The sequence below is a fragment of the Panicum hallii genome, chromosome 1 (assembly GCF_002211085.1).
Source record: "Panicum hallii strain FIL2 chromosome 1, PHallii_v3.1, whole genome shotgun sequence".
Classification (NCBI taxonomy): Eukaryota; Viridiplantae; Streptophyta; class Magnoliopsida; order Poales; family Poaceae; genus Panicum; species Panicum hallii.
Window position 1 is genome coordinate 59,476,123 of NC_038042.1, and position 24,356 is coordinate 59,500,478.

Genomic DNA, 24,356 nt, shown 5'->3' on the forward strand with positions numbered 1-24,356 from the left:
CGAAGACGGCGACGGCGGGGGCGGGGGCGGAGGCGGGAGGCGGCGTGTAGGGTTTATGTGTGGGTTTTTGATTTGACGGCGAAGAGCAGCTGGTTTCCGCTTCCGCGTTCGGGTTACGGATTCCACTCCACGGCTCGCTCGGGCCGCATGGCGTAAAGGAAGAAGCAAGCAACTGAGTCTGAACGGTGGGGCCCGACCGACTGCTCGCGCTCGTCATCGCAGATCTCTCCCTCGTCATCGCAGGGGAGTGGGGAGAGATGGCGGAGGAGGAGAGGAAGCGGGAGCGGGTGCTGGTGGTGGGCGGCAGCGGCTACCTGGGCCAGCATCTCCTCGCCGCGCTCGCCCTCGCCGCCGATCGCCTCGACGTCGCTTTCACCCACCACAGCCAGGCCCCGCCGCAGCCGCTCCTCGATGCGCTCCCTTCCGTCCGCGCTTTCCGCGCCGACCTCCGCTCCGGCGACGGCCTCGAGGCAATCTCCGCGTCCTTCGGACAGGTACGCGTCTGCATTCCTACCGCAGCTCCAGCAGTAGCGTCCATCTCCGGCCTCGTGCGCGTCCCACCCACATTTAGTAGAACAACACGCACTTGGTCAACCACAACCAGTGAACATCGTGTGCCATTTCGTCACACGCTTCCGGGAAATATCCGCCTGCGTTGGCTTGAACAGCCGCCTGCCTTTGCATGTAGGACTGGTTCATTTGCGAGTGCGTGCGCCTGCGCCTTGGTGTAGGCAGTCTCTGCAATTCTGCATAGTAACTCCTGCTACTGCTCTGCCCACCTGTACGAACGAGCCTTACTGATTCAGTGGTTGGCGATCGCTTGGTTTATGTTACCTGAATTACTAGCTCATCAGTACATATTTCTCCACAAACTGAGGAGCATGCTGGCTTTTGACCTTTCCAGCCACATGTAGTTGTCAACTGTGCTGCAATCTCAGTTCCTCGGGCATGTGAAATGGACCCACCTGCTGCTATGGCTACCAATGTGCCTTCTTCACTTGTCAATTGGTTGCTAAGCTTTGGGAATGACGAATCGCTTTTGATTCATCTCTCGACAGATCAAGGTAGTGTACTCCTGTCCTTGATGTATTACAATGCTGCTCAAACGATTTTATCTGTGGTACATTCTATACTGATGAAGTGCATAATGAAATTTTGCTCTCCTGTACTAACAGTTTATGAGGGGGTCAAATCCTTCTACAAAGAAGAGGACGAGACATTGCCGGTGAACATGTATGGAAAATCTAAAGTTGCTGCAGAGAAATTCATTGTTGAAAAATGCTCAAACTATGCAATCTTGAGAAGCAGCATTATTTACGGGCCACAAACAATATCTCCTGTGGCAAAATCCCTTCCCATTCAGGTAAAATACACTAATCCCTCATAGTTGTGTTTATTTCCCCCAAGTAGCAGAGCATACATGCTGAAACTCTACACTAGCAGACTCGTATCTGACTAAAAAGGCGCTTGGCATTTGGATGCAGTGGATGGATAGTGTTCTTTCACAGGGCCAACAGGTTGAATTCTTTAATGATGAATTTCGGTGCCCTGTTTACGTCAAAGATATGGTGGATGTAATATCATCTTTAGCGAAAACTTGGCTATCAGGTACAAGCCCAACATGCAGTATTTTATGGAACTTCATTATCTAGCAATGCTATCACTTGTGGTATCATTGTGCAATATATCTGTAAACAATTAACATGTTCCAGTTCAGGTTTTAACGTTTCAGTATACTGTTTGTCCCCTTGACAAATGCTTCATGTTTTATCATTTACTAGTATCGTGGTGACTGACATCAATGAGCATGACACAGATGGCAAAAAGGTCCAGGTCCTTCTGAATGTCGGTGGTCCGGATAGGGTTTCAAGACTGAATATGGCCGAGTCTGTTGCTACTGTTCGTGGATATAACCACAATATAATCAAATCTGTATCTGCATCATCGGTATTAATCTCGTCTCTGTCTCAGAAACATACGATGTTGCATCGAAGAATCCATATCCGCCTGTTAGCACACGTGGATTATTTCAAAAGACAGTTATAACAAGCATGATATTTTAGATGCAAGTTGGGCTTAACTTTACAACTGAAATAGTTTCCAACCTGAGCACTGAGCTCTCTTAAGTATTGTGCTTTCTGCTTTGATATGATTATTTGCCATCATAACATCTTGTAATGGACTCATCCGTTACTTACTCAGGTTAACCGGGGGGTAGCTTCTCCATCAGACATATCCATGGATATCACCAAGCTGACCCAGATGCTAAGTATCAAGCCAATCTCATTTCAAGATGGAGTCAGAGCTACACTTGATGCAGAAGCTAGTTAATGATGCTTTCTCAACGGTTTGTTCGAGTTCCTAAGAGAGTCGCTTATACTGCAACGTGGAAGCATAACATAGAATCACAATTAGTTTGCAAAATTGCAGCAGTGGTAAATTTTGTTGGGTCTGCGAAATATGTAACGTTGTATTCACTAAACACCAATGCCATCATCGGTGTTACTGCTTGGTTGTACCATTCTGAATAAAAATGTATTTATTTTAAATCTCTTTTTCAGAAGTCTGTAACTGTATTGTACATGTATACTGCTAAGAGTTACCATCAATGAAGAATCTTTACCCAGTGCTTCGGTTGTTTCATAACTTAAGATATATTGATATACTGCAAACTTACTATATGCCTGATGAGTGGTTTTAACCAAACCTTGTTGAGCTACTGTTTCTTGCATTACCTTACTTACCTATAGGGCATAATATGGGCCTGGACGACACTAGTTACAGTTTTTATGCGACCTTGTCTTTTTCTTGAGAGGGGCATTATGCTTGTGGGAGAAGCAACATGACTTGGCTCAAACCCTAGTCTTTGTAGATTTGACCTGTTGGCAAAGCTCCTGTGCTAATCGGTCAGTCTTTCATATGTATTCGAACATAGGTTTTAGCTCCTGTGGTATGACTAAATTGCATGGCTTTTGACCCTATTCATGCAGGGAAACAACAGGGGAGTGGGCGATTCACATTCACATGTGCCTAAACTTATACTACTGACTAAAGTGGGTGCACCAACTCTTTGGTGCAACTCTGCCAGGACAAGCTACCTCAGCTCTGCAGAATACTCTTATCAGCAGAGGTTCGACCACTGAAAGTTTGAATCTTACACTTGCTGTAAACCATGTTTGCTTCTATCACTATCAGCATAAGAAGTGTTCACTTTCTGCACTTGTTGGCAGGTACTACAGTATATGAAAGAGACTATCGGAGTTAGTTGCTGTTGCTGTAGCAAGCCTGGATGTTCTGGAAGATAATCATCAAAGCTTGAGGTGCAGATTGCATCACTGGATCACCTTTCCAGGTAAGCATACATATTAAGCCAGTGCATGGTATGCTTCATCTCCAGCTAAAGCAGCAAATGCTCATAAATCGGTACTAAATTTGATTGCTTGATAATAAATTGCCATTAATCCTGCTTGTAATGAGACACACTAGTATTAATGAATAAGGCAGTCGCACGGATTGATGCAGAGAAGCATCAATTAACAATCCAGCACGTCAAACGAAAAGCAATATTGTAGTACTGTCAGGGCAGGGTTCTTGTTTTTTATTTCCTGTTGACAGATCTGCTGAACCTTACATCGACTTGACCAAACAGGAGACATAGAAATATGTAACTCATGTCTCCTCTGTCAGTCTGTAGTCAGCAATCGTTTCTAGACACCCTGCGTGCTGGTAATTGGAAATTACATTGGTTAAAACTAAATTCGATCTATCATTTCAAATTGCCTTCAATTCTAGACCTCGACATGAACATCTGGCACTTTTGCTAGATTACTAAAGACTGGTCTTGAGTTTGGATTTCCACCACATGTGGAACCAAATTGGTGGGTAGAGAAACACGTGGTGTTGTGTTAGCTTAAGCTACCCTGCATTGAAACTGTGATCCCAGCGCTGCTTTGGGGGTGAGGGAAGCAGAAGCCATCTCACCTTTCAAAGAACAATTGCTTGTAACTGAAATCAAAGTCTGCTGTGGGTACCTTTTCAAAGGACTACCATTGGTTGCTTGCTTCATCAGGCTAACAAAATAGCATGCAAGAAAACTTTGCTACAAACAGCCAAGATTGTCAGTCAGCAACCTCTCAGCCCAAGCATTTCTTTATGCAACATGAGTTCTCTGAATCTTTCTGTATGGGTCTTGGAGAAAGATAAGTATCCTACTGCCAGAGATCTTCAGAAAACCCTTTCAGCTATAGAAAATTCAGTGCCAGTCCATACAAAACAAAGAGGGGACACATACTTCCAAGTTACAATAACCTAACCTAACCTAGCATGATCTAGATCTTGTTCGCTGTTTCACATGGCTACAGCATTGTTACTGTGACCGATGGAAGTCAGACTTGCCTGAATCCAAGTTTAAGCTGCATGCTAGGAAAATTGCCACTGTGTGTTTGCTACATACTTCATGTTCGTCCAGAATCCACGATAGGTCCCATAACAAAATAAAGCTTCTAGTAAGCAGACTGAAAAAAAGAACAAATCTGGAAATTAGTGGACTCCATATTCGAACTTATTTTAGTGAACAAACGCGCCATCTTGTATATATCCAGAGTAAATGGACCATACCATAGGATCGATGGAGGTTCATTTTGAGCTCTATTTCTTGTTACCCGCGTGGCTGTGTCTGCTCCGAATATGGACCCCAGCTAAATCCATATTAATACCCTCCCACCCTTGCCTCCCAAGTCTCTCTCTCTCTCTCTCTCTCATATGCCGTGAGGATGTTCTTCCGGCACCTGCTCCCTTGCATCCTCCTGCTCTTGCTAACGTCACACTTGCCGAACTCCATCCTTGGTTTGAGAGCATGGAGAGAGGAAGAAGTGGGGAGTGACTTGAGACGCCATGAGCATAAGGTTGCCCCAGCCATCCCTCCTTCTCAAGAGGTGGGCGCCGCGGCAGCTGCCAGCAAGTACGCCGTTTCAAGAAGAATGGTTCCTCAAGGTCCAAACCCTCTCCACAACAGATGAGATGAGCAGCATGCTGGTGGTTCTGGTATGTTCACCAATCAGGCGGCTAGCTCATCTGCAGGTGTAGCTCCAAGCACTCACAAAAATACCTTTTCATGTCCTTTTAGCTAGAATGGTACAGATGCATATATGCTTACTACTACCAGTGTAGCGTGTTTTGTTGTAATGTCAGGCTTTGTATATAGATTTTTCTTTATCATGTTAGGGTGTAAATAAAAATTGTTGCGCTCGATCTAGCTTGAACGCTTACGCATCATATCGCTGGAGCTTGTATTGTGTTGTACACACGACAGAGAGATTCGATCAGGAGTTTTGCTTTAGCCGAAGAAAGGCTGATTAGACAGTGCAATGTTTGGATGGTTACTTGCCTGTTTTGTTGTGTCAAGTGTGCAAGTAATGTGTGATCCGAGATGGTTGCGTTATCTGTTGGTAGTTGAAGGGCTTCCATCTGCAGAAAGCAATCTGCTGCTGGCATGAAAGTAATAGCTAATAAGCTCATGTGTGAATGAAAAATGGAAAGCAAATTAAATCAGCTAGGCGTGCAATGGTCTGTTTTTTTTTTAATCTAGTTTGGACACGCTAGCTAGCAGGAGGGAGGAAAGGAAAGCCTGACATTAGAGCTGGAGCATGTGAGCTGAGCGGTGAGAAAAAAATATGGGTCAGCATCTCCCGGAGGACGCGCTGATGGGACAGTGATTAGGTGCAAATATGATTGAAATTCTTCTTGTTCGTGTTACCCAAGCAGGTTACACGATGCAGTTGAATTTGGCGTACACATCATGACTAGTGGTACTTTAATGTTGTTTTAATTTTTAATCTTGGAGAAAGAGTATGTATGTAAAAACTTGATGTTTTCATGGTGATGTGGTGTCATGGGGGCAGCAGCTGGTTGTCGCAAGAGAGAGATAGCATTGGTCAAAGCTCGAGATCCAAGGTAGATTATGCAAAAAATATTGGGAGGGGCTTGCACTGCTTGCTGCGCCGTGTGAATTGTGAACCGGCAAACTAGCTCGGCCATCGTCCATCCCCCTTTTTCTCATCATATGAACAACACCGTATGGTGTGCTCCATATGAATGGAGGACTAGGAGACACCACCAATACAATACAACCCCATACTGATGAGAGTAATGCGCTGGTTGTTGCTTAATTGCATATGCTATGACATGAGCTAGCTAGCCATGCATCAGAATGAGGAACCGGGCACGTGGCACGTGCGCATCTTCTGACTGCCAGGTAGCTGACGACTGTTGTGTGACCTAGATGATGCGCTGATGTGCATGCCGGTTTGTTGGCTGCAACATCAACACAACACCCTTGCGGCCGGTCTTGGCTTTGTCGGCTGACTGATGGCCCAATTGCCTGCAACCGCCTCTCACATCTGTCTCTCGGGCGGCTGCCCAAAGAGCAAAGCAAAATCAAAATTAGTTCTTCTAAAATTCTACATCCACCAACCAAACAAAACCATGCAAAGAAGAAGCATAGGCACGGTGTTGGCAGGCAAGGCTTCAGGCAACGCTGAGCTGCCCCCGGTGCCTCTTTATTCTACTTAACCTGCTTACCTCAGACAACAGAGGGTACTCTGATGCACGAGCATAAGCAATTACAACGTCTCCAGCGCAGTGCTGGTGCCTGCCTGCTGTTGTGTACCATCCATCATCTGAGCTGTGTACCACGCCAAGCAGCTCTCACAGTTTCAGGCAGTGACCGTGTTCTTTAACCACTGCCAACTTCATTGTCGATGTTTTGCACAAACAAATGGGTAGCAGTTGCATAACTAATCACAAGGCAAGGAAGTTCAAGCCTGTTTAATAGTACACAGCAACATAATATGCATGTTTAATACATATCCAGGAACATCAAGACAGGATCAGAAGAATCAGGCCATATATTGACAGATATGGAACTCGCACAAACGGCAGCCTGTGAATCCCATGCTCTCCTTTGGAGCAGCAGCAGTTAACATGGTTCAGAATAAACGAAAGAGCATTATACTAACTATCATCCAGGTGAACAAATGAGGCAATTTTCATGTGCGGTTTGGAAGTAATCAGGCCACCACCAAGCCGACAGATCCCAATGAATCACAAAGTATGCACCAATTGACAGGATGACAATTTGATGATAGAAACAAATCATACAGTTGTTGGTGGGCATCCAGTGCCATCGCATGATGGAAATTGATGCATATATTGAGTCAATTGAAACGACAGGGTTACCAAAGATATTCACACGAAGGGACAGATACGGGGATTGCATTGCACACAAGAGCACACGACTTATTTGGGAACGAAGGGTAGGCGAGAGAGAGAACAGACAGCAGCTAGTAGAGTTCACGACACCATAAGATGAGGAGTATACAACTAGCAGTATTAGGAAGAGTCTAGTAGGACTGTAGGAGGTGAGGTGACAAGAAGCAAGTGATCCATTCATACGGGCGGCAGGGGCGGCTGCTCTTGCTTCTGGTCCTTGCACTCGGGGAGGGGCTGTGGTCGGTGGGCTTAGAGGCGGCGGTGGCGTCGTCGTGGCGGGGCGCGGAGGAGAGGATGAGGGGCCGGTCCTTGGCCTCCTCCTCCTCGTCGCGGTCGTCGTCGTCGTCGGTGGAGAGGTTGATGCAGGAGCAGCGCTCGAGGGAGGCGAAGAAGGCGGAGGCCACGCTGGTCCCGACCCAGGTCGCCCAGCTCTCCATGGCCGCCGGCGATCTAGGGTTCGGCGGCGGGGGGAAGGGGGTTGGTCAAACCAAACGCGGAGACCCGGGGGGGGGGGGGGTGCGGGGCGAGGAGGAGGAGTCCACCAGACAATAGAAGACGACTAGTAGTAGTAGTAGTAGTAGGTGGCACGCACGCACGCCCGCCAGGACTGGGCCAGGCCCACCCGGCAGAGCCCAGCCGTTGGCCTTGGCCCTTCTTTTTTTCCCTTTTCCTTTTTCACTCCGTCCCGGAGTCCCTTCCTTTCCTTTCACCTGCAGGCACCAGGCAGTTCCACACACCTTCACTCGAAATTGTCAGCAGACATTCCCGTGACGGTGCACCAGAACGATAATGTAGACCGCACAAGAAAAGCCATCATAACAACTTGTCCAACAAATCACGAGGTCCATGCCAAACCATAACCAACATCGCATCAAAAAGCTTGCGTTTATTTTAGACTCCAAACATGATACATTGCAAAGTACTCTCCAATCTATATATGATGACGATGCATGTCACCTACGGCAGAGGTACATGTCGCCTCGGCTCACAGCACAAAGGATGAACACTGGATACCACTCAAAACTGCTGGCTGCTTTACTTTATGTTCCTTGTGTGTATCGCGCTTCTAGGTTTCGGCGTTTGTGCGCGGGAAAAAAAAGGCAATTCTCCAGGATAATCTTAAGGCTTGAGCAACTTCTTGTAATCCTTGAACGTGCCCGAGAATGGGGTCACCCTGCCATCTGACACCACCCAAAGCTCGTCCACGCTTCCAGTTATGAGATGCTCGTCGTGACTCACCTGCAAAACCAGTCGTCAGACACTCTTCTCCTTTGGGCACAAACACCACTAAACTGTCGACACTACACTGAAAGAAACATCTTGCCGCCTTACCATTAGCACTCCACCCTGGAACACCAGTAAACCTTGGATGAGCGCCTCAACTGCGTCCAGATCCTGCAACCCAGGGATTTCAGTTCAGAACCAACCTAGAAAAATAGAAGGAAAAAGAAAAGATAATGTGCCATGATTTCCTCACCAGATGGTTAGAAGGCTCATCGAGAAGTATAATGTGTGGTTTCTTGAATGTGATTTTCGCGAATGCAACCCTACTCTTCTGACCACCTGAAGTTGCAATTGCTTTAATCAGGATCGAGTAATTTAAAATCCTAAATGCAGATGATCCCTTAACAATTTGTCAAAACTGACAGTCATAAACTAGTAGCATATTTCATCACCTAAAACCTCCTATGATATTGGTATGATGTCTACCTGACAAAGTATACATAGGTTGGAGGGCAAGATTTCCTGAAACACCAAAGGAACCTAGATGTGCCCTCAACTTCTGCTCAGGTACACCCTGCAAACAGGTTAAGTTTGTATTTGAGTTCAGTATCAAATAGATATAGAGAACATTCATCTTAGCTATCCACCAGGTTAAGTTTCATATCCTATAGTAACCAAAGATGATGCTTGAACTTACCGGATAGCACCTCATCATGTACAGAAGGGGATTCACCGTTAAATCAAGCCCATCAACATGATGTTGGTTGAATACAGCCATGCGGACCTGTAAAGCAACCAGAAAAAAAAAATCAACAAATCAATGAGAGGATGCTGCAAAGAAAACCCCTTGGCAATCGACAATGGAAACAAATCAATCTCACCATATATATGTAGCAGCATTATACAAGTGACCAAAGAAAAAGATCAATATTAAGGATCTAGGTTTGGGTATTTTGTCCGGTTCAGTAATGGCATAGGACAAAAAAAATACTGGCATCTCAATATATACAAAACTATTATAACAATTATAAAATAAAGCTTTCGAATGGCGTAGATCGGAGTTCATGTAACACAAGTTTTTTGAAGAAAAAGCAGTACAAGTTACAGGGTGGTAAAAAAGCCATGATTGTAGCTAAAGAAGAATGAAGCACCTTGGGGGAGCGGAATACTGTTCCTGAAGTTGGCTGCAGATCTCCAGATATTAATTTCAGTATAGTAGACTTGCCAATGCCATTAGGACCAACCACTGAAACAGTAAGTCAATCAGTGATTAAAAAATGGAAGTACTAGAACTTAGAATACTAGAGAATAATCTTTAGTCAAGATAAGATGAGTGGAACAAAGAAACCATACTTGCTATACGACTGTCGAGGTCAATACCAAAATTCAAATTCTTAAACAAAGTAGGCCCTCCAGGGTAACCAAACGAGGCATCACTGCAAAGAAGGAAAGAATTATTCAACAGCGAACGAACATATCACATGGATGCCTAAAATAATAACTGGTAAATTAATCCAGAAGGTCAAAAGGCAAGGAATAAAAGGCCAACTGGTGCATACAGTAAGAGGGGGGAAAAGATTTCATAAATGATAAAATATGGATCAGAAATAAAACCTGAAGCTAATGATTGGTGGTCCAGGGCGATCATCTGGGGTTGGGAACTCAAATTTATAGCTGCAAGGAATTAATCAAACAATTGCTGAGTTGACTGTAACCAAAATACCAAAGTACAATTGATTTAGGGGGTAGACATACTCTGGATCACTGACAACCGCGTCAACATGTTCCATTCGCTCCAACGCCTGAGATAATACAGATAAGAATATCAAGTCAGACATCAAATTTGTCACTGAATAACATTATTGTATATCAGAATGTCAGTTGGGGGGATTCGAAACCATCTCCAAATACAGTAAAAGTGAAACAAATTTTGAACTGCAAAAGTATTAACATGGAGACACTGTGAGAAAACACACCTTGATTCTTGATTGAACAAGCGATGCTCTCTTTGCATTGTAGCGGAACTTGTCAATGAATGCCTACAGAGAAAGTAAACAATTGAACTTCACTATTGGTCTTTGAAGAAATATCTAGTAGCACTTAATACCCTCAGCAGTTTCCAGATAATTCTAATTTTCTTTCATTTGAGCTTATATCAGACAGAGATTTGGTCTCAAGTGTTTTGTTTCACTAAGACACTGCAAGCTGGGCCAGCCCACGTTGCACAAGCTTCACTGCCTACAGAGTAGCTAGCCATGTTCAAGCTAAAGACATATGCAGTCTACTATTATTCAACAACAATAATAACAACAAAGCCTTTTAGTCCGAAGCAAGTTGGGGTAGGCTAGAGATGGCCATGGTATGATCAATTCAGACAAACTTTGGTGCTCAACATCTAGCAGAGCCAAATGGTGAATTTGAAATGGGCTAACAAGGGAGTTGCTTGCTTTTTTTGTAAAGAAAGTTTATTAACCCATAAAAAACATGGATGAACTAAAGCATCAACTTCCAAATCACTGTTTGCTGCAGAAAACAGCATAGTTTTCTTGAAATGTGGCACTAAAGGACTCTCAGGGTTAATGATACTTGCTAGAAATACAAACTAACCTGCATGTGGGATCTGGCTTTCTCATTTGTTTCAAAGGCTTTCTGCTGATTCTTAAGGTGCTCTTCCCGTGTCCTCTCAAATGTGTCATAGTCACCTTTGTAAGCATGTAGCTTTCTACCATGTAGATGAAGAATGTCGGTGACAACCTAAAAAGATCTGGTCATCAGCTATCCAGTTCAAACCAGGACAGGAAAAACATAAGCTGGCATGCATACCGTATTCAAAAACTCCCTAGCATGCGATACAACAATAAATGTCTTTGGCCACTTCAGGAGATATGTTTCTAGCCATAACACAGCGTGAAGATCAAGATGGTTCTGCAAAGTGATAGGTTGTTAGCATAAGCCAGTAAGTGAGGAAAACCAACCCCTTATTTCCAGCTTACTGTTGGCTCATCAAGAAGTAGTAAATCAGGCTCAATGAACAGAGCACGTGCTAGAGCTATTCTCATGCGCCATCCACCAGAAAACTCTTTTGTACGTTTGCGTTGCATTTCTGGAGTGAAACTAAGACCCTGTAAAGAGTTCCACCATTCAAAACAGTACAAAGTAAGTACATAATCAGCATGTGCAAGTCCTATGCTATTTCTGAGATCCACATGCGCAAATCCTACCTTCCTAATTTATGATGAACTCTAAACACAACGTCATGAAATGTTATTGCCCCTACCGACGACTACTTATTTTGGACACGTATTGATACTTGAAAGAATCAAGTACTGCATTTTAAATGGGAGCAAAAGCAAACCAGTAACATGATATTGTGCAAATGGTACAGACAAGGGAAATAAACAGACCGCCAAAATTGATGCCGCACGAGCCTCTGCAGCATCTGCATCGATAAACTCAAGCCGTTTATATATCTCCTCAAGCCTCTTGCTGATAAAATCTTTGTCAAGATCACCCTTGCTCTTGCCCGAGCCCTGCCCGAACTCAGCCTCAATCTCTAGGTCTTTCTGCATAGCAATGGTAACAGGTTAGCTGAAGAGAACACTGACAAATAGGGAGAGCTCAAAGGAGGAAGAAACATCAGGCAAGAAGCAGTAGATATCAAGAAAAGCAAATTCTTCATTAGTCAACCTGTTGTTGAACCAGACGGGCTTCTTCCTGCAGAAGTTGAACTCGTTCAACATCGGCATTCAGAACACACTGCAAAGCTATGGTGTCATCACCCACGACCTCTTGCTCAACATGCAATATCTGACAGTTTTTGGGAATGCCATCAATTGCATGCATTGCCATAGCTCTGAGGAAAGATGTCTTTCCAGTACCATTTCTTCCAACAAGGCCTGAAATGGGTAAATTAGACATGCTGAAGCTTGTTGAATACTGTCTGTTTCAAACAAAAGCTGTTACAGATCCATATAAATGAACTGAACATGCTTCCCTGCCAAAGTGTTATTTATTGGGAGTTGTGGAACACCAAGAAGTTCATAAAGTACTCTAAAGTTGTAACTCACCATAGTGCCTTCCAAAAGCAAGTGTTATAGTGGCTTCTTGAATAAGATCACGGCCACCAACAGTGACACTGAAGTTCTCCATATGTATATCCCTAACAGCTGGCCCACCATCATTATTGTGATTTACAAAAACAGGAGGCATACCAGCCCTAAGCGCCTCCATCTCTGCGACATGCATTTGATATTGTGCCTGGACCAGCAAGCAGAACAGTATACAAAAGAGTATAGTCAGGTAGTCAGGAAGGAAGGAAGGAAGACATTTGCATCTACCATTACAAAAATAAGAAGGGAGGGGGGGAGGGGGGGGGGATATGCTGTACACCGGATGCGCACTGCTAAGGATTCATCACAAAAGACAAGCAAAGGCAAAGCATAGTGTGGCAATTTAAGATGAGCCATTGGCAAAGTAGAAAACACATTACCTCTCTTTGCCTCTCATCCTTTCTTTTTTTCCGTTCAATCTTGGCTTTATCACGTGAAGATAGCAACGGTCCCTCGAATACTTCAGGTTGCTTTTTGGGAGCGACATCGTCGTCCATCCCCGCATTCATACGTAACGGTGTAACAAGGCTACGCACAGCTTGTTTGGGTTTCACGAGACCATGCTTCCCAAACTTTTCGCAAAGCTTACTGCAGACCTACAGTGAGAAAACAAAACACATGTGAGGGCTTCTACAAGTCGGTATCAAGCAATCTCTGTATTAACATCTTTTATTCCCCGAATTGGAAGAGTTGTCAATGATTCTCAAGGCTATGTGTGTATATCTTACAAATGACCAATAAAAGACATTTTGATTGGTGCGGTGCAGGCACCTAAATCGAAGAGAGCATCAGGAAGTGACTAAACCAAGTCATTTGGAACAGCTATCCTCGATGCTTCAAAGGGTCACCGAGCCATCAGTAACTCAAATGAAACAAACTATATCAATTGTGCAGTTCTTATCTATAGGTTGAAAGCGTCCAGACAGGTCGTGATACACCACGGCTGCCTTAAATCGTCCAAACAATTGAGGAACCAGCGAATCGCGCACTAATCCATAATATCTGCTATAGTATCTACAGCGCCAAGCAATAGAAGGCACAACGATTTTTTTTTTTTGGGGGGGGGGGGGGAATAAAATCAGCTATCAGCTAGCGCGTCAGATCGGAGAATAGAGCGGCACAGTTGGTAGTCGAGTGCGGGGATACCTGGAGGCAGTGGTCCTGGCTGGAGACGCATCCGGAATCGATGAGGAGCTCTCCGAGCGCTTCGAAGATGCCGTGGCCGTCGGGGGCGCCGAAGTCGAAGTCCTCGTCGGCGAGGACGTTGGCGATGTAGTCGATGATAGGCTGGTCCACCTCCTCGACGATGTCGGGGCCCAGGACCTCCCGCACGACCCCCATGCTCGCCGCAGCCGCGGCGGCCATCTTCCCTTCCTTGTCCCGCGACGGCGAACCAACGGACGGAGGAGAAGGGGCTTGGGCGAGCGTGAGCAGACCACCCCGCACCGCACCTGGAGTGGTTGGTTGGAGGCAGCAGCCGTGTGATGCCTGAGCGGACGGTCCGGATGCGCGCCTCTGTGGGCCGTGGACGCTGTACGATGAGTGAGCATGACCTAACTAACAAATAGGCCGAGAGTTGGGCCCAGCTGTGGGAGGAGGTCAGTCAGCCCATGAGGGCCCATCATCCTGCAATTGCTAATATAAGATTGGTTATGAAATTGGATCAGATTTTATTCCTAGCAATTGGATCAAATCATGTATTATTTGTGGAACCATCCAACCGCCTGTTTAGTTAGCTGATCTTGGCCTGCAGGGCAGATGAGACGAATGAGGATCATGAGATGGATAGGATAGATGTAACGCCCCAGTTCCAAATATGGCTCAGTTCTACTCGCACGTTGAGTAAAACACGCACTCGCACCAACCCCGCTTACGCTTTCGTCCTCGCTTCGCGTAAAAGGATTAACCCGGGGGTTGAAATGCACTTGGTACTTGGGTTTATATGTTGGTGAGACTCACCCTCAACTAGCAAGGTGGGACAACTCCCCACACATGTCATGCCACTTACACTTGGGCCACTAGTGGGCTCAAATTCATCCTTGTTGGGCCGGGATGTCACATACACCACCCCTAAAGGACCCGACGTCCTCGTCGGCAACATACCCGCACACTGGGGCAATCGACCAGGAACTTTCCCTCTTAGCACACGTCGTCCATGCGTCTAGTACCGGCACACATGCCATGCCGTGTGACCACACACGGGTCCACACGCGCCATGCGCCATATGTCCGCGTCCCTAGCACGCACACGCCCGTGTAACCGCGAGGGTCGGCTCTGATACCAATTGTAACGCCCCAGTTCCAAATATGGCTCAGTTCTACTCGCACGTTGAGTAAAACACGCACTCGCACCAACCCCGCTTACGCTTTCGTCCTCGCTTCGCGTAAAAGGATTAACCCGGGGGTTGAAATGCACTTGGTACTTGGGTTTATATGTTGGTGAGACTCACCCTCAACTAGCAAGGTGGGACAACTCCCCACACATGTCATGCCACTTACACTTGGGCCACTAGTGGGCTCAAATTCATCCTTGTTGGGCCGGGATGTCACAATAGACATGCATGCTAGCTGTTGCCTGTTGCTGTTGGGAAGAAGAAAGAAGAAGAATGCAACGGCGCCGCGCGCCAACAACAAGCTTAGCTAGGCTAGGGTCGGACGACGGAGACGCTCCGATCCTCTATATATAACAACACAAGCAGCTACAAGCTTGTAGGCACGTGACGTACAACATGGAGATGGAGGTGGTGGAGCTGCCGGCAGGCGGTGCGCATGCCCATGGCGCGCCGCCGTGCTTCGACTGCAGCATATGCCTGGAGCCGGTGGTCACGCGCTGCGGCCACCTCTACTGCCTCGTCCGCGCGCGCCGCTGGATGCGCTCCGCCGACCACTGCCCCGTGTGCAGGGCCGCCGTGTCCGAGGGCCGCCTCCTCCCGCTCTGCCACCGGCGGAGCGCCGGCGTCCACGACCACAACGACCTGCGCTTTCACGTCCGGCCCACGCGGCGTGGACAGGTGCGGGCGGTGCCCCCGCACCGGGCCTCTGGCTAGCAGTGGGCCACCCGTTTATATTACACTTAATACATATATTAAGCCAGGCCCAGGCCACGAGGCCACGAGCAGCCAGTCATCAGGCCTTTGCGGTTCTGGAGTCATCAGGCCACGAGGTCCCGAGTCCTGTGCCTTCATACGTGCCTTTTCGGTTCTGGAGTCTATACCACGCCCGCCGCCTTTGCCCGTTCCTGGCTTCCTGCGCATACGATCAGTCGATCAGGCGACAGACGACGGATCATGGACGACCGATCCGATCCACGCCCACGCCGCCGTTCCTCACTCCTCAGTTCCTGCGCCTGCGGCCTGCCGTGCCGGCGCGCCGCCTGCGGCCTGCCCACCTGCGGGCCTGCCTTGTGCTTGTGCGCAGCGCGCGGCCTCCGGCCTGTCTGCTGTCTACGCAACTACGCCCAGGCCTGTCTACGCCGTTCCTGCCGCCCTACGGTCCACGATCGAAGGTGTGATATCCAATCCAAATCAATCCCTTATCCCTATCTGTGTTTCTAACTATATACGCAAATTTGATTCAATTTTAATCATTGATAATTGTAGGATTAACATCAGTACATCCATCACATGTCGTCTAATAGAATTAGAAAGCATCTATCCGGTAGTGAAAAAAGGAGAAAAAGGAAACATATAGAGGAGTTTAATGCATCGCAAAGAGGTGCTATTCATAAATTTCTGCAGCCTAAAGTGCCTTCAACTTCAAGGAACAATGAGGAATTGGCTATAGTTGTTTGGCAGCCACAAGATGGAGGGATTTCAGAAGAAAATATTGATATTAACAATAATGATAGTGGAAGTGATCATGAGAATCCAGTAGAATCTGATTCTGTTGGTGAACAACCATTTTTTTCTGTCGATATTTATGATCCTAGAAATTAGGATACACTTGATAACAAAGCAAGGGATGTTATAGTAGAAAAAGGGACCTATAAGAGAACAAAACCTTCAATTCCCATTAGATGAGAACTCTAGACATTTTTCATATGCTCATTATTCCAAAGTGCTAAAGAATGGAGAGGTACATGATAGGAAATGGTTAGTTTATTCTAAGCATATTGATAAAGTATTTTGCTTTTGTTGTAAGATTTTTAAATCTAACAACATGAAGAGTTCATTGGCATCTGATGGACTTAGAGATTGGAGACATCTCAGCGTGAGATTGAAAGAACATGAAGGCACTGTTGAGCATAAAATTAGCATGAACTCTTGAAATGAATTAAGGATCAGATTGAGCAAACAAGAGACAATTGATAAAGAACTGCAAGGGCAACTAAAAAAGGAGATATTTGAGTTTGTTAGAGAAGTGGACAGCTATCCTAACGTTGTCATTGCTTATCGAATCTTGTTTACTATGCCTGTGAGTGTCGCATCAGCTGAAAGAAGCTTTTTGAAGTTGAAGCTATTGAAGAACTATTTGAGATCAGTAATATCTCAAGAAAGATCGAATGGTTTGGCAACCTTGTGCATTGAGAAGCAGCTATTAGATGATATTGATATTGATTCTATCATAACTGACTTTGCAGCTAGGAGTGTTAGAAGAAACATTTTTAAGTGACCTTTATATTGTAATTTTTCAATTGCTTTTACGATTTGCTATATAGTTGGAATTGATATATAAATTTGCTATATTTGTGGTAATATTTGTGGTCAATGGGGCCTCCATTTTTTTCCTGCACCGGGCCACCAAATTCCCAGGGCCGGGCCTGCCCACGCCCGCCGCCATCGTAAACAACCGGCTGCGCGGACAGCACAACGGCAGCCACCGCTGGGGCTGGGTGTGGCACTCCAACGCCGGTTGCCTCATCGGCAGCGCGGCGGCAGCCGTGCTCCCGAGGGCGTTCCCGGGCGGGTGGCTGTCGCCGTTGCCGCCGCGGCCAATGATCGTCGGCGACGGCCGCCGGCGGATAAAGCAGTCGCTGCACCAGATATGGCTCTTCCTCGCCGTCGCCGCGCTGCTCTGCTTTCTCCTCTCCTAAGCAGCTTCATTATTCACGTGCAATAACAACTATGCAGCTGTACATACAGCTTTGTTTCAGTTCTGTTGGCCGGCCAAGATACCACCAGCAATCTAAACGGTTAACTGTGCATCTCAAGATGAGAAGGGGATTCAAGAACATCAGGTTAACAGTTCCAATACATGTACCAGGAGCCGTTCAAAATTCCACAAAATGTTGACGTACAACACCTGAAAAGCACATGCTTTCCACTGCGCAACACATGAAAAACATTGGCGTGCTCAACTTGTACAATGATGAAATAGACACGACTCGGCAGTGTACCTTTCAGAATCATGCCGTCTCACGTCTGCCAACTCATCTCATCTCATCTGCAACGTCTCCTCTCGTCTTCTGTTGCGTCTCATTGTACCACCGATTCATAAAGAGTGGACAGAGACACTGGCTTCAATGATGCAAACAAAAGGAAGGATGCAAACACACACAACTGATCACAACGCGCATAAGGCAACTCGCTCACTTCTCACAAAAGATCCAAATTCCACAGAATTCACACCGGAAGATTGCAAGGCTTAAATAAAAGATACAGTGGCCAATAAACATATTATTGCCCGAGTCCCACAGCAATTTGTTCTCGAGACATTATTCAGCGGGCAATTTTTCTTTGAGGTACTTGAGAATTGCTTTCGTTCCTCGCTCCAACAGAGTCCGTCTTATGCTGCATGAGAAAGCAACAGGAGGCTGAGCATTGTGATGTTGACGGTTGATCAATCTGTCAACTATACCGTTCCCTCTAAATTCTTTCATCAAATGCACATTTTTGTTCCAAGGATTTATCACATTGTATGGCTATTATGTGTGTTTCTGTAATTTTGGCACCAGACTTCTACATGCCAGATTCCATTATTCAGCATAGGTACGATCAAATCACATATCAAGGTTACATTCTTACCTTCTAAGCGGATTCCCGTCAAGTTTCAACACTTGCAGGTTAGGCTCAAGCAATCCCTGCAGAGAAAAGCATCCACGAAAAAAGATTCAGTGAGATTGAGAACCATGCAACCGTGAGAGAGAAGTATTTTCACTTGATGCCAGTACATGTTGTTTATCACAATCAGTCTGTGCTATGATAGAGTTCAAATGTTTGAAGTTGTCCAGAACACCTACTATAGAACAGTATCTAGAGATAGATTCAAGAAAGAAAATACCAAAAATGAAGGGTGGAGGGGAATACCAGCTCTGCTGGGAGCGCTGTTATATTGTTGTCCGACAGGTCAAGCTCAATCAGAGCAGTGAAATTCTTTATACCCTGTTTAAGTGCAGTTCAGTCAGCATTTGCAGAAACTGAAAAGGGGCAACTAACAGCTGCTTACAACATTTCCACACAAACTTTTTTGAGCTTCAAAACCAGTATCAGGAAATCAAAAGGAAATTTTATTCAAACTACCAAAATCCTGCCTCCCTTGCCAACAAATCCTAATAATTACCTGTGGTACAGTTGTGAGGTTATTCTGACTCAGGTCAAGAATCCGGAGCTGTTTTAAGTCCAACAAACCATTAGGAAATTCATGGAGTTTCATCCGTCTGCTCACAGATAGAGAAAGGTGGATAAGCTTTCATCCAATAGTTGTAATTTAGAGGCTGTGCATATGTTCGCTGTGCATATGTTCCAAGTTCCAACCTTAGGTAGAGCTCCTGCAGTTGTGTTAGCGCAGAAACTGCAGAAGGTTCAGGTAGTGCTGAAGCATTGCCACTTAAATCAAGTACTTCAAGTTTGGACAGAGACACAAGATCAGTGGATGATATCTGCAAGAAAAGTACGTGTGTTATCATATAGCATTAAGAAATGTTTGAAATGATACATATTACCATATATTGACACGTTATTGAAGTATGCTCTCTCAAAAGTTAATACTACTTTCATTTTGTACTGTCAACACGTTTTTAGCTCTCTGGAGCTTTTAGTGGCTAGAACTATACTATGTGATCCTGCTTATTTCCATTTCACGACAGTCCTAGAACTGTTAAAAACGTAAGTATATTCAACAACCAATATCAACCATGACACTTGACAAATTGAGATTCTTCTGTATGCCAAATATATTCCAGAAGACAAATAATACAAAAAGAAATGACTGTTGAATTACCTCTGCCAAGGGATTATTGTCCAGCTTTAAGGAAGACAGATTGGTAAGGGAGGAGATCACCGTGTGCGGCAACCTTTTTATCTTGTTATTCGACAACACTAAGGACTGAAAAAGAAAGAGCAAAAGCTAAGATTCAGGTTGAGCATGACTAATAATACAACAAGATGACAATATCTCCTTGCTCAGAAACACACTTGAAGTGATGAACATAATGACAGCTCATCTGGCAGATCTTCTATTGAATTTTTAGAAAGATCCAATTTGACCACATCGCTTGTCTCCCACGCCGCAGCTGGTACACTGTTCACACCAAGACCGCTCAAGTCCAATTCCTGATATGAGATTATCAGCAGCCATGTGAGAACCAATTCATTTAAGAAAAATAAAAAGGGAAATGAAGATCTATCTTATGACATCTTATGTCAACAAAATAATTGAAGCACACCTTTGAAGATAACGACAATCGCCTCGCTGCAGCAATTTGGTCATCTTTTGTCGGGGTGCTTGTGCTTCCAGATCCTGATGATCATTTTGGTAGTCGAGAAATGATTTTCAAATACAAACAATTGAAGATATTGCATGCTCCAAAAAAACAATGGACAATATAAAATGTTGCTCATAAAGATGAAATACTTTTGACTTAGCCTTTTCAATTACCTTCCTCATCAGATGAAAGCCGACTCCGCAGATACTTCAGTAATGCAGTTGTTGGTCCAGAAACCAATGAACTGGGAACATAATATATTAATTTTGGCAGATTAATAGAGATTCCGAACAGTCAGTTTACTAAACAGTAGGAGAAACAGGAATTACCTCCTAAGTGTTCTCATAGGATTTCCAGTAAGCAGAAGCTTTCTGAGGGTAGTCATTTTACCTTGAGTAGGACATGGAGTTACAGAATTAGGATTTTCAGTTAGGTGGTAAGATAAACTATGCCAGGTCCTTAATGCATACACTTATGACTCTTGCAAGAATTCATATGTATGATATACATAAAGATTGACCGAGAGGAATGCATACATAAGTGCAGATGCGCTTACATGCCTACGCAAACAAACAGAATCATTGCATAGTGATTCTAAACAAAGCAGACAAACAGCAGCACTGGTGTTACGGAAAGCAACATTGCACAGAATAAAACAAACCTAGTTCAGCTGGTAGACCAGATAATGAGTTATTCGATAGATCGAGGACAGATAGTTTGAGGTTGCATGCTCCAACAGGGTACTCCTTTAGCTGGTAATAGTAGCATATTCATCAGACAGAAAAAAGGGGAAAAAAGAACTGTTAATTGTTTCTTTTTATTGAAAGGTACATATGCCAGTAGGGTTTGTTGCACTTGCAGGATACTCCTACTAATTGTTTCTGGTAGATCAAAGTTGTAACAAATAATTTTCTTGTGAAAAGCCATCATAAAGTGACAGGTGGGAACAATAATAACCACAGTTATTCCGAATGATTCTGCTCTACAATTCCATTTGAACATGTAAGTAACCTAACGAACAAGATCTCAAAGGATGAAAGGATGTTCTAACCCACTAAAACAGCTGACAGGATTAGGCTAGTAAGCCTATGGAGTAACATTGTGAGAGGAAAATTACTTATTGTTTATCAAAAGGCCCAAGCAACTGATGCACACTATTCACGGTTATGACTCCAAATAAACGGCAGATATTCTAAACCATGGAATTAAAAGTAACTAGTTTTCTTAACATGACTGATTAGAGCTTTGAACTCTGAACAAAGCCCCCGCGCGGGGGGGGGGGGGGTCTTCCCCCATGGTCGAGGTTTTTTCCTTTTTACGTTGTGTGTTCAATGTCTAGAGTAGTACCAAGGGAACAATGAGAAGATCAAATTGACAGTTCGGGCATGTATGGTAAAAAAAAAAAGACAGCTTGGTCATGTAACAGATGGGTAGAACCTGATTAGAATGGAGATCAAGTATTCCTAATTTTGATAGTGTGCCAATATCAGCTGGTATTGAAGACAATAAGTTATTTCTGGAACACAAAACAGAGAAAGCGAATTTACATCACAGAAAGTTAAATGCAAAGCAAAAAAAAGGTAAACATGCCATGAGTAGAGAACCAACCCCATATAGAGCTCAGCAAGAGAAGAGCAACCCTTTATGGAAGGAGGAATTGATGTTATTTCTGACACAGAAAAGGTAGGAAGCCATCAACGCTAGTGACGATTAAAACTTCAGAATACGCACATGTAACAACATGGTAGATAAACTCACTATTTTGATGCATGTCCAGGCGAATAAGTTTAGGAAGTGCTCCGATACTGTCCGGGGTGGTTGTAAGCAGATTTTTGGCTGTAAGGATCTAAATATTAGTTCAATGCAAAACCAATTGAATCACATGATTTCAACACATCTTTGATATTTCTGCATACCAAGATTTAGCTCCGTGAGCATTGTCCAGGATGCAAACATGTTTTCAGAAATAGTCACAAGCTTGTTACCCTGATAATTTGTGGCAGTTCAGTTTTAACACACAATTGAATAACAAAGGAATAGTTTTGACATTCTATAGGTAGTTCTTACCTCTAGATCCAATTTACTTAACTTGGAACAGCCAGCAAGTGCATCTGGTATTCTTGATATGGTGTTGTTTGATGCCTGTACAGAATGCATACATTATTTTGTGCATGTCTAGACTAGAAGGTGAAAAAGGAAGTGATAAGTTGGCAACAGATCAACTGCAGGACCAAGAAACCATCAAAAAATAAGAATACATCCATTGCAACTTACCTTGAGTTCCAACAAGTCCGGACATTTGGCAAGGCTAGCTGGAAGCTCAGTAAGGAAATTATTTGAGAGATCAACCCTGGCAAAACACAGCATAAAATACATGAATAGTAAGTATCACGCACTGCTTCTATCTTTTACATGATGTGCTAATCACAACAGCTATACACTTTGTGAACGCAAAAGAGGTGGAGCGGTTCCCAAAACAAATAGAGTTTTGTCACTGTGGTTAACATTTCCAAAACTAATCATCACAAGCAAGGGAATGAAAACAAGGCATCTTTTACCCTAGTGAGAGATCTATGAGGTGAGATCTAAACTAGAGAGTAAAAAATATGCCTGCAAGATACTTGGCAAAAATAAATGCAAACTGTATACTTTTAGATTGTACCAACACAGTATAAAATGAGACTAAATTAATTGAAGTGAACAATACACGATAAGCTTACTTGACTAATGCGGTAGCCAGACCAATCTCTTCGGGCAGAGTGTTTATTTGATTGAAAGACGCATCCAGCGATTTTAGCAATGGCAGGCTGCACGGAAGAGGAATGCCAAAAATCAAGGTGGCATTAATGGCCCATATCTATAAATGGAATTAGTCATTAAGAGCAGTGTCCATACTCTCCAATAGCTGCTGGAAGGGAAGATATCTTGTTGTGGCTTATATTTAACACAACAAGTGAAGACAAATTTCTAAGGTCTTCTCTTAGCACTTCAAGATTATTGTGAGCCAGTATGAGCTTCTGGAGGTCCACTCCCTGAAAAATCCACGCATGATCTGGTTAGTTATGTTGCTCGTAGCCCGGTATAGCACACAGCAGTAGCTGGTAGTGTAACGAGCATATTACCTCCCACCATTTCTCATCCTGGCTGCCTGTGTCCAAGTTGTTGTACACCTCCTTGGGTATCTCCCTGAAGAGTGAGGTGGAAAAGGAACAAGCAGGAGTACTGTAAGCGACAAGGTAAGGTAATAATAATGATAATAACAGTAGCAGAGGATGTACCGTGTGTCCTTTAGGTAGGAAATAAGAGGAACAAGCTAGGCAGAACAGTTTAGCACATTCAAGGAAAGGAAGAGATGGCATTTGATCCTCACATGACTCTGGTCAGGGAGACTATAAAAGCTATCATATTGTTCGACGCGGTACTAGAGCATTGTTGCTAGTTCACTCGACCTGAACAGAGGACAGCAACACCAGCTACAGCGTTGCTTATACACAATTCCGAAATGGCCGTACGCGATCCCCCCAGAAGCTAAATGGTCATTTGTCAAATCGCGAGGTCGAAAGCGGCTGGGATCCAGCTCAAACGGATCGGAATGTGAAGGAGGAGCAAGAGATTTTGACCTGAGGGAGCGATTGGAGAGGTTGAGGGAGCCCGACTCCCTGGCGGACTTGAGGATCCGATCCATGGAACTTCCAGAAGGCTCTGGAAGGTTGGTTCAGATCGCCATTGAGGTTCGATTTGTGGAGGATGCTACGGAGGAGTTGGCGGCGGAGCAGCGATCCTTCCTTTCTTCGCGATACAGTTTTAATAAATTAATGCTTGATTAATTCCAGCCTGTAGCAAGCAAACACAACCGCCAGCCGCTGCGAGAAGACGGGGAGCCGAATTGTCTTGGGCTGGGCCGCTGAACTCGTTTGGGGTTTGTGGGGGACTTGCGGCACGGCCCAAGGATCACACAACTCTGTTCTGTTGCTCTTCTTGGGCTTCACACCTTGAATTGCATCAATCGATCACCCCCCTCTTGTCACTTGGTTATGGTACCAGAAAGAAAAGAAGAGGAGGCATTCAGAAAATTGCTACGATCAATGTGAGAAAGTGTAACCTTTGTATGCA

General features: G+C 44.7%; 3 protein-coding genes, 1 long non-coding RNA gene and 1 pseudogene across 4 annotated transcripts; 1 reads left to right on the top strand and 4 right to left on the bottom strand.

The window, feature by feature from the left end:
* The first annotated feature begins 65 nt into the window (after positions 1-65).
* LOC112893017 (methionine adenosyltransferase 2 subunit beta) lies at positions 66-2,626 on the top strand. Its single transcript, XM_025960154.1, has 6 exons — positions 66-494; positions 905-1,064; positions 1,176-1,363; positions 1,485-1,608; positions 1,817-1,947; positions 2,203-2,626. The coding sequence occupies exons 1-6, from the start codon at positions 258-260 to the stop codon at positions 2,329-2,331; spliced, it is 969 nt and encodes a 322-aa protein (XP_025815939.1). The 5' UTR covers positions 66-257; the 3' UTR covers positions 2,332-2,626.
* A 1,402-nt stretch (positions 2,627-4,028) lies between these two features.
* LOC112873649 lies at positions 4,029-4,764 on the bottom strand. Its single transcript, XR_003224800.1, has 2 exons — positions 4,618-4,764; positions 4,029-4,514 (listed from the first exon to the last, which is right to left on the bottom strand). It is a non-coding gene; the product is annotated as an uncharacterized LOC112873649 (long non-coding RNA).
* A 2,347-nt stretch (positions 4,765-7,111) lies between these two features.
* LOC112886800 lies at positions 7,112-7,795 on the bottom strand (annotated as a pseudogene).
* Positions 7,796-8,075: 280 nt separating this feature from the next.
* Positions 8,076-14,055, bottom strand: LOC112886789 (ABC transporter F family member 3). Its single transcript, XM_025952789.1, has 18 exons — positions 13,749-14,055; positions 12,983-13,198; positions 12,561-12,750; positions 12,181-12,389; positions 11,898-12,056; positions 11,487-11,615; positions 11,317-11,418; positions 11,101-11,247; positions 10,470-10,532; positions 10,249-10,295; positions 10,108-10,167; positions 9,847-9,929; positions 9,645-9,739; positions 9,191-9,277; positions 8,980-9,067; positions 8,747-8,832; positions 8,602-8,664; positions 8,076-8,508 (listed from the first exon to the last, which is right to left on the bottom strand). Exons 1-18 carry the CDS (start codon positions 13,965-13,967, stop codon positions 8,389-8,391), a joined length of 2,163 nt encoding a protein of 720 aa, XP_025808574.1. The 5' UTR covers positions 13,968-14,055; the 3' UTR covers positions 8,076-8,388.
* A 3,691-nt stretch (positions 14,056-17,746) lies between these two features.
* On the bottom strand, positions 17,747-24,145 carry LOC112880468 (plant intracellular Ras-group-related LRR protein 6). The gene is made up of 21 exons (XM_025945109.1): positions 23,864-24,145; positions 23,366-23,429; positions 23,139-23,275; positions 22,964-23,050; positions 22,518-22,593; positions 22,311-22,385; positions 22,160-22,229; positions 22,002-22,079; positions 21,852-21,912; positions 21,681-21,759; positions 20,905-20,995; positions 20,573-20,633; positions 20,417-20,487; positions 20,205-20,278; positions 19,954-20,091; positions 19,760-19,864; positions 19,294-19,418; positions 19,100-19,196; positions 18,847-18,921; positions 18,565-18,620; positions 17,747-18,330 (listed from the first exon to the last, which is right to left on the bottom strand). Exons 1-21 carry the CDS (start codon positions 23,926-23,928, stop codon positions 18,255-18,257), a joined length of 1,761 nt encoding a protein of 586 aa, XP_025800894.1. The 5' UTR covers positions 23,929-24,145; the 3' UTR covers positions 17,747-18,254.
* Between the last annotated feature and the right edge of the window lie 211 nt (positions 24,146-24,356).

What these genes read in the sequence shown, in the direction of transcription:
- LOC112893017 (XM_025960154.1), top strand. Translation starts at nt 258, where the DNA reads ATGGCGGAGGAGGAGAGGAAGCGGGAGCGGGTGCTGGTGGTGGGCGGC. An exon ending in TCATCTCTCGACAGATCAAG is followed by an intron (nt 1,065 to 1,175) that starts GTAGTGTACTCC and finishes CTGTACTAACAG; the next exon opens with TTTATGAGGGGGTCAAATCC. An exon ending in CAAAATCCCTTCCCATTCAG is followed by an intron (nt 1,364 to 1,484) that starts GTAAAATACACT and finishes ATTTGGATGCAG; the next exon opens with TGGATGGATAGTGTTCTTTC.
- LOC112886789 (XM_025952789.1), bottom strand. Translation starts at nt 13,967, where the DNA reads ATGGCCGCCGCGGCTGCGGCGAGCATGGGGGTCGTGCGGGAGGTCCTG. An exon ending in AGGATGAGAGGCAAAGAGAG is followed by an intron (nt 12,751 to 12,982) that starts GTAATGTGTTTT and finishes TTGCTGGTCCAG; the next exon opens with GCACAATATCAAATGCATGT. An exon ending in CCCGTCTGGTTCAACAACAG is followed by an intron (nt 12,057 to 12,180) that starts GTTGACTAATGA and finishes ATTGCTATGCAG; the next exon opens with AAAGACCTAGAGATTGAGGC.
- LOC112880468 (XM_025945109.1), bottom strand. Translation starts at nt 23,928, where the DNA reads ATGGATCGGATCCTCAAGTCCGCCAGGGAGTCGGGCTCCCTCAACCTC. An exon ending in GCTTTCATCTGATGAGGAAG is followed by an intron (nt 20,279 to 20,416) that starts GTAATTGAAAAG and finishes AATGATCATCAG; the next exon opens with GATCTGGAAGCACAAGCACC. An exon ending in GACGGGAATCCGCTTAGAAG is followed by an intron (nt 18,331 to 18,564) that starts GTAAGAATGTAA and finishes TTTCTCATGCAG; the next exon opens with CATAAGACGGACTCTGTTGG.